General features: G+C 39.4%; 2 protein-coding genes across 3 annotated transcripts; both read left to right on the top strand.

Annotated features, from left to right (window-relative positions):
- The first annotated feature begins 2,143 nt into the window (after positions 1-2,143).
- On the top strand, positions 2,144-3,665 carry LOC131023317 (uncharacterized). The gene is made up of 2 exons (XM_057952861.1): positions 2,144-2,938; positions 3,444-3,665. Exons 1-2 carry the CDS (start codon positions 2,144-2,146, stop codon positions 3,663-3,665), a joined length of 1,017 nt encoding a protein of 338 aa, XP_057808844.1.
- Positions 3,666-4,796: 1,131 nt separating this feature from the next.
- On the top strand, positions 4,797-7,986 carry LOC131019968 (E3 ubiquitin-protein ligase SIS3). Of its 2 annotated transcripts, XM_057948608.1 has the most exons (10): positions 4,797-5,158; positions 5,341-5,379; positions 5,575-5,641; positions 5,756-5,829; positions 6,053-6,191; positions 6,281-6,373; positions 6,545-6,610; positions 6,999-7,118; positions 7,200-7,313; positions 7,394-7,986. In XM_057948608.1, the coding sequence occupies exons 1-10, from the start codon at positions 5,130-5,132 to the stop codon at positions 7,736-7,738; spliced, it is 1,086 nt and encodes a 361-aa protein (XP_057804591.1). In that variant the 5' UTR covers positions 4,797-5,129; the 3' UTR covers positions 7,739-7,986. The 2 variants fall into 2 exon arrangements, with proteins under 2 accessions (XP_057804591.1, XP_057804590.1); XM_057948607.1 differs by having other exon boundaries at positions 4,811-5,158; positions 6,999-7,313.
- The last annotated feature ends 571 nt before the right edge of the window (positions 7,987-8,557 follow it).

Below are 8,557 nucleotides of genomic sequence, written 5' to 3'. Positions count from 1 at the left end.
GTCAGGAAGACTTGTAACATCTCTGTCTTAGCAAACTCGACTGAAGCCTTAACGTGCATCAGTTAAGTTCCAGTGACTTAACTGATAACTTCTTACTGAAGAGTATTTCAGTATCAGTCGTCAGCCCTGTTTGGTCAAAACTCCTTTCTGTTAACAGGTGTCTTGTTTGCTTGTAAAGTTTCGTTTTGATCTCTATCTTGAGATACCTCTGTTTTAGAGGAGAAAAATAGCCCATAGGTGTATTCCCCCCCCCATACACCTATTCGAGACCCTCCGGACCTAACACACCTCATTACACGAGATTTCTATGAATTCTTTCACCTCTCTTCTGTCCAGTGCTCGCTCGAGACCAACGAGCGTTTGTGCTTTGAGCATCAAGCATCTCAGCGTTGGGTGAGCTGCAGCGGACGTTAGTGCTTTGAGCATCAAGCATCTTAGCGTCGGGTGAGCTCCAGCGGACGTTAGTGCTTTGAGCATCAAGCATCTCAGCGGTTGTTGTGCTCCAGCTCTAGTTCCAACAATCGTTGGGTATCGGCTGACGTTGGGTTGCTCTGATTCCAGCGGTAGCGGGGCTCCAGTCGACGCTGGGTTGCTGCATTCCTAATACCTATCAAGTCTATGAAAATTCATGAAAATCAATATAAAAAAAAAAGTCAGCCAAACTTTGCATAGTCTATGGATTTCCTAAACCCACGAAAATCCATGGAGTTTTTAAAGTCCAAAAAATCCAATGATTAATGATGATCACAAAGGGATTGGAGTGCAGTGCTTCTTAGGTTAGATTTACTTGTTCTTCTCTGGTTTATTTTTCTTTTTCAGTCTTCGGTTTGTTTTGGTTGTAATTTTAGATGGTGAGAGCACGGGTTATTTATGAGCGATGGTTAGGTCGGAGCTCCTAAAGTAGCTTCCTTTCATTCTCCCGTCATTTTTTTCGTAGACGAGTACTCTTTTTCTTCTTTAAGGCTTTTCCCGATGGATTTTCCTTAAAGAGGTTTTAATGAGGCTCGACCCTTAGTCTACTTTCTTGTGCTTTCAAAGATTTTTTTTAAAATTTTTTTATTTTTCTTTTTTCAATAAAGTCGCAATTTAATGATCACAAAGGGATGGACTCGCCGTGCGATGAGATGTATGAGCTTTTGTGCATGCTAAAGAGATTTTTGTCTTTGATATTCGTCAGGCTCGTCGAGAGGCTAATAGAGTCGCTCGTTATTTAGCGAATTTCGTTATATGATCTAATGGCGTAATGATCTAAAAATTGGATTTTGCAATATGACTGACGGATATTGTACATCATAATTTAATACTCCCTCCGTCCGCCAAAAGTGGACCATTTTTACTATATTGGGCGTCCGCAAAGAGTGTACCACTTTCCTTTTATAGAAATGGTCCCACCATCCACTTTAATCTTTTATCCTTACAAACACTCTTTATTTACAAAAAAACCACCTCAAATCCAATTTCAACCACACATCTCATAAAGTGGTGGGACTCTTTCTCCACTACATCAAAATCATCACCAGTTTTATTAAATCCCGTGCCTAGCCAAAGTGGTCCACTTTTGGCGGACGGAAGGAGTATAAAATTTCACTTTTGCCTAAAAAAAATCATCATGAATTTAATGAAAATCTTTATGGTCTTAAAATAAATTTTTACTTTTAACACGTAGTACTCCCTCCGTCCCACGAAGCATGACACAGTTCATTTCGACACGGGAATTAAGGAGAGTGTGTTTAGTGATTTAAATGTCTTTGCTAATAAAGTGAATAAGTGTTTAAGGATTACTTTTGTTATTCCTTTTATTTTGATGATTCCAACTTCGTATTTTATTTATATTTTATTATGATTATTAAGTATGATAAATTAATTAATTAATTATTTAAATAATCAAAATACTGAATTTTTTTAATTTCTTTTTATATACTGTATGCAAAATCTTATAAATACTAAAATTAACTAAAAGCTGGACAAATAATCTTATAAATATGAAATCATTTCAAATTCACTTGAAAAAGTGGCGGCAGAAAAAGTGTGCATCCAAATTTTGTTGTCTGCCAAAATACAAGGCAATTTTCCCACCAAAACCTAAATTACAAGTCTATTTAACTACAAGCTACCACAACAAAGACAAACCTAACAAGCTAAAATGAGAAAAGATCTAACTACAACATTAAGAAACCAAGTGGTGCAATTCATCCTCCAAGGCAACATCAATGGAAAAGAGCAATATGGCATATTAGAGGAAGCCCGACAGAAATTTTGTACCTCTCGTTCCACTATTGCTCGGCTGTGGAGGTCTGCAAAGAAGCAACATGAAGAAGGCGAAGTTATAAACAGTGTAAGTCGAAAGATTACTACAAAGCGTAGAACTCAAGTTCACCTAGATTTGAGTATTCTTTCAAATCTTGAATACACCAAACGAGGCACAATTACGAGGCTTGTAGTTGGTCTAGAAATCAGTAGGAGCACCATAGGCAGGTGGGTGAAATCTGGAAAAATCAGAGCACACACAAGTTCTCTAAAACCAGATTTGACAGCCACCAAAAAGCTATTGAGGTTGCGATTCTCACTTGAATCCTTAGAATTGGATTTAAAAAAAATCAAATTCAGAGATATGCATAACACCGTTCATATAGACGAGAAGTGGTTTTACATTACTCGAGGTTCACATAGGTACTACTTAGCACTCGGAAAGCCCGAGCCACATCGAACATGCAAAAACAAGAAATTCATTACCAAGATCATGTTTATGTGCGCTGTAACAAGGCCATTGATAGCAGATGATGGCACTATTTTATTTGATGGTAAAATAGGTATATTTCCATCCACCATCCAAGTTCCAGCTAAGAGAAACAGTAGAAACAGACTAGCCGACACCCTAGAGACTAAAGCAATCGAGTCAATCACAAAGGAAGTGATCAAACATTGTTTAATCAACAAGGTAAGGTTGTCGCACTTAAATTATTTATGCAGTTTATTAAAGGTTTAACCTTCTGTAGTATCTAGTGTTGTTGTCTCAGATTATAATATCATCATCGACATGTTTAGTATTTGTTCTTACTATGTTTAGTATCTATTGTAACAGATCATACCAGCAATAAAACTCATCATTTCATACATTTTTGTAACAGATCATACCAACGATAATGGCTAAGTGGCCAGAGGGAGCTAGCAACGATATATTCACTCAACAAGATAATGCGAGGCCTCACATACTAGATAATGATCAGAAAGGCAGCTAGTCAAGGAGGCTTCAACATTAGACTCACACAACAACCACCAAACAGCCCAGATTGTAACGTAAATGACTTGGATGGTTCCGAGCCATTCAATCGTTACAACATGAGACTGCGTGCAAAACAGTAAATGAACTACTGCAAGCAGTTGTGGATTCTTTTGAGAAGCTATCACCTCATACCCTTAATAATGTTTTCCTTAGTTTACAGGGATGCATGATGGAAATCATGAAGTTTAAGGGGCAGAATTGTTACAAGATTCCACACATGGGAAAATATGCACTTAGAAGGTCAAACCAACTGCCACAGAACGTGGAAGTCCTAGTGGAGTTAATTCAAGGGTGTATAGACTACCTAAATGAGATGGGCAGCCAAGATGGAATCACAGAGGTAGTGCAAAGCCTTGGTTTAGATGAGATTGAAGGATACTGATCAGCATATAACTTAAGTTTTTAGGTTCCATTTTGTAAATCATAGCACATATGTAGTTGCTCATAAACAATGGTTTAACCTTTTTTTGTAAATGAGAGCACAAATGTTTAGCAACTCATAAACAATGCTTTAACCTTTTTTAGTCATGTTTACTATCTGTTCTTTTCAAATTAAAACAAATCAGCTATGCAATTCAGAGCAGCAATTCAGTGCACCACCAAATTCAGAGCAAAAATTGGAACGACATCACCTCATCAAGGGATAAGAAACCCTCTTCTTTGCACTGTTTATCGGCTATGGCAACACACCCAGCCCACTCCTCCGTGCTCGGCTTCCAAGGGAAATAGACAGGGGCAAAATCCATGGACGACATCACCTCCACTACAGTTTCGCACCGTGCTTCCTCCAAGCCACCGACGACCCCAAGCCCATCGGGATACTCATCATCCCTGTCGAATTCAACTTCTAGCTCGAATGGTTGAAGACCACCACGGATCCAATACGGTTCGGTGGATGAGGGGGGGTGGCGATGGAGTGGGACGGAGGAGGAGGGAGGAGGTCGCCGTAAATTACCATACCTCCACTTGGGGAGGGGAAGGGGGGCCGAGGGATGCTCGTTTGCCTCGCCGTCGACGAGCCCACCGCTTGCAGAGACAATCGCGGTGGGGGAGGGGGGGCGAGGGGGAGAGCGAACTGCATATGGCCGACGATGAGGTGAGACAAGGGTGAGGGTGAGGCGAGGGTTAACCCACCCATCGTCGTCTGCCATTAAACGTAGAAGAGAGCGGCGGCAGAAGACGACAGAGAGCGGCGGAAGAAAACCCTAGATCAGAATTTTAGGGGGAGCGAAGCTTGGGGCGAGGGAGAAGAAAGCATAAGGGGCAGAATGTAAAATGGGCTGATTTTAGGGTTTCGGGGAATTTTTAATCAAATTGGGTTATTAATTGAGATGGGTTAGTCCATTACTTAAGTATAGTTATAATCCTTAATTATTTTTAATTTTTTCCATTTATAGAACTATGTCATGCTTTGTGGGACAACTCAAAAAGAAAACTGTGTCATGTTTCGTGGGACGGGGGAGTATCAATTATGAATTATAATTATGTGGGCGTATATAAAGAAATGGAAAAGAAAATTATTTGAGGGAGAGAGAGAGGTGGCGTATAAAATATGGTTGATCCGACTAGCCTATTGCCCAATTTCAGAAAAAGCGAAAAAAAGAGCTAAATGCAACGACTGTTTCTCTGTTTTCCCTGCTCTCTGCAAATCAAAAAACTAGTAGTTTTAGAAATCTTTACTCTTTTCGGCCTCAAAATATAGTTTCTTGTTTATCGCTCTCTACACACACTCATTTCACACTTCGGCTTAAGCAATCTTTGTTTCAATTTTAACTGGGCTCGGTTCAATTGGTAGTTGGATTGGTGAAATGAGCATCAATTCTTGAATTCACAGCTGAGATTACAAATGGCGATAAAAGGGGTTGATTTCAAGTGGTAGGTCTTCCACTGCAACTTTCAACTCCATTTCGATGAGTAAATGAAGCAGAAATTGTGTTTTTCTTTAATTTAATGGGTGGTATAGTTCCTGTGTATTTTCTTGATTTTGGGCGCTTAGGGTTTTAATTTTTATTGTTTAATGTTCTGAATTTTGAATTTGGGTTCTAAAATTCTTGCAGGTATGATGGGTTCTTCTTGTCTATGCTTGCTACAAGTATGTATCCTTTCAATGAATGGATGTTGTTGTAGAATTCATTTCTTGATTCTGGATATCATCTTCTAATGTTTAGATTTTTCTTTAGCTCTATTAAATTTCGAATACTGGGATATTAGTAAAATTCTGTCAACAATTGATCATGATTGATGGAATATTATATAATATATCTCGTACAGTTTCTTAACTATTTTTCTAGAATTATTGTGGCAATCAATTGGAAGCGATACCATTCGTGTACACACCCGTTGCACATATGGATTGTGGTAAGCTTGCTCAAAGCTTTCAAGAAGGAAAAAATGGGATGTTTTTCTATTGCGGAGAGAGTTGAGGTTGAAAATAATCACAATGTGTTTTTTTTCCTCTCTTCATATTGTTAGGTTGACTATACGACTGTGTTCATTTTCCGGCTCTTGATGTTTGTGGATAATGGGTTGGCTGCTGGAATGGGATTGTAAGGATCTTTCTTCTCCAAGCCTTGGTTCTGTTTATGAGATATTATAAAATTTCTAATACAGGATTGATGTAATTCTTGGTCACATCATAGGAGAATCATGTAGTAATAGATAAAGAATAATAACAACCATCATTCATTGACCAAAATGTTTGAATTCTGGAGATGCTTTTACTCTTCTTTCCCTTATATAATAACCTTAGCCTTGTCGACATTTACCCAGGGATCTCGGTTGGCAGCAGAGATATAAACGTTTTTATGGAAGGATTGTGGTACTGTCAGTCCTTGTTCTGCTACTTTATCCCTTCCTTTTGACTTGGACGGTCATTGGTACTCTCTGGTTCACTCGTTCAAGAAACTGCGTAAGTTTCACTTTGTCTCATCTGAGCGTGAGCTAGTGTATCTTAGCTGTAAAACTGGAACGGATATAATGTTTAGAACCATTTTTCAGCTGCCAGAAGATGGTCAAAAGTGGGGTTTCCTTATTTGGCTGCTTTTCAGTTATTGTGGACTCGTGTGCATTGCTTGCATCTGTATGGGAAAGGTTGGTGATGCCTTTACTTAGAAATTGCATTACTTTGTCCGAGCTTTTGTAGGCTTGTTTTTGCACGGAATGAGCCTCTAAAATGGCACTGATGTCATGTGCGTTTAACAGATTGTTCCTTTTAACAATTTTTTATTTTATCTTGAGTTTATCTTTTTCCATATCTTGCAGTGGTTAACGAGGAGGCAGGCGCATCTATTGCGTGCACAACAAGGGATCCCCGTTTCAGAATATGGAGTAAGTTCATTTAGCTGATTGAACATTTAATAGTTTTACACTTATGTGCAAATATACTATGCTTAGTCGAAGTAACAATTTTTTGCTTGACAATCCTTGACAATGAGTTTGCTAGTTTTACGCGTATATGTACATATATCTTTGACATGTTGTCTTTGTGGAAAAAATTTGCATATGCTGAAACTGCACGGTGGAATACGCCGTCTTAGGACAGTTAAGTTACTATAAACAGAGATTAAACGACAGCGGTTTCTCGATAATAGCAGTATAATTTTAGTTTTGATAGTGATCAATTCTCACTCGAACATCATTGATTGTTCACTATGCAATACGCTTTGTGTCTAACCTTTACTCCTTCTGACCTGATGCTGGGCTCGGTCTCGTATAGGTTCTAGTCGACATGGTTAGAGTGCCAGATTGGGCAATTGAAGCTGCTGGGCAAGAGATGAGAGGGATGGGTCAAGATGCAGCTATGTACCACCCGGGACTCTACTTGACCCCAGCTCAGGTAACGAACGAGCTACTGATTTCAGAAATCTACCTTCGTTTTCATAAGGACAATGAGCTACTTATTTCTTTTGACATACAGAGAGAAGCAGTGGAGGCACTTATTCAAGAACTTCCAAAGTTTAGGCTGAAGGCAGTTCCGACTGATTGCAGCGAGTGCCCAATATGTTTGGAGGAGTTTCGTGTTGGAAATGAGGTAAGAGTCTATTTTGGTTGAACAAGAGGTGGTGTTCATGTGTTTATAAGTCGAGTGAAGGGATTCGCTATCTGCTGTAGGTTCGAGGTTTGCCTTGTGCTCACAATTTCCATGTGGAGTGCATCGACGAGTGGCTCCGGCTGAACGTGAAATGCCCGAGATGTCGTTGCTCCGTCTTCCCGAACCTTGACTTGAGCGCATTGTCGAACATCCACACGGATACGGAGAGGTCCTCCACCAATGTTGTCACCACAACTCAGTATATGAGAAACCAGACTCCTAGCCAGAGCTATCTGTTGAGACTGCTCCGCCCCGTCCGAACAGAGAACGGCAGTGAGGGGGAGACTGCAGAAACACCGTCGAGTCGAGGGCAGTCGGAGCATGTGCGGGTGGTGGTGGAAGAGCCTGCTCCGCCTCTGCCTTGAGCTATTTTTTGAGGTTTCTTACTTTGTTTTCATTAGCCTAACCACCTGCATTTCAAGACCTAACTTGAATTGCTTACTTTTGTTACTTTACAAGTATACAACTAATGGATGGGGAAAAAAAGGGGTTAATTTTGTGTATCCTTGATTTGCACACTGCTCTAACTCTTCTCATGATTTTGATCAATGTTATACCTGATGAATTACATTAGATCATATATAGTTGGTTTGAATTCGAGAAAAATGCCAAATAATTTGTTGCTTTGCTTGACTATCTCATTTGGATCCTTGGTGTGAAATTAGATCTTGACCTAGCTAGCTTTCGAATATTAGTTTATAATATGCTAGCATAGCAATCGAATATTCTAGTTTGGAGATCGATGGTGTCCGTTAATTTATGCTTAATCAAATTGAGTCAAATATATAACATAAAAAATTGGTGATCAATGTTGTCCATTATACATTAAGCACACAGGCGAGTGCGTGCTTGATACGAATTTTTTTTTAGAGCGCTTTAAAAATAGTTATTTTGAAGAAGAAAACACAATATTTGGCTACTAATTGAAAAAACACGAAATCTGACCATTTATTATGTGTAAAGACTATTTTGTCCTTAATTAGGGCGGACCGGATTCGGACCGAATTCGAGTTTGCGCGCGGGTTAGGCACATATGGCAGTATTAGTTCTATATGTGCCAATCGAAAAAAGAAAAAAAAATTAAGTATATGACACTAATGGCACTAAGAGCATCTCCAGCCCTTGGCGCTAATTGGTGGTCCCCATCTTAGCGCCACTCCTCTCCAGTGTATTGGTGCTTAAAG

This window comes from Salvia miltiorrhiza, chromosome 4, assembly GCF_028751815.1.
Source record: "Salvia miltiorrhiza cultivar Shanhuang (shh) chromosome 4, IMPLAD_Smil_shh, whole genome shotgun sequence".
In the NCBI taxonomy this organism is placed as follows: Eukaryota; Viridiplantae; Streptophyta; class Magnoliopsida; order Lamiales; family Lamiaceae; genus Salvia; species Salvia miltiorrhiza.
This window is presented reverse-complemented; position numbering and strand designations above follow the sequence as displayed.

Bases quoted from the DNA above. Each gene is read 5' to 3' on its own strand.
- LOC131023317 (XM_057952861.1), top strand. From the start codon at position 2,144: ATGAGAAAAGATCTAACTACAACATTAAGAAACCAAGTGGTGCAATTC. The intron at 2,939-3,443 runs GTAAGGTTGTCG...CTTAGTTTACAG, and splicing joins AACATTGTTTAATCAACAAG to GGATGCATGATGGAAATCAT.
- LOC131019968 (XM_057948607.1), top strand. From the start codon at position 5,130: ATGGCGATAAAAGGGGTTGATTTCAAGTG. The intron at 5,159-5,340 runs GTAGGTCTTCCA...AAATTCTTGCAG, and splicing joins AAAGGGGTTGATTTCAAGTG to GTATGATGGGTTCTTCTTGT. The intron at 6,192-6,280 runs GTAAGTTTCACT...ACCATTTTTCAG, and splicing joins TCACTCGTTCAAGAAACTGC to CTGCCAGAAGATGGTCAAAA.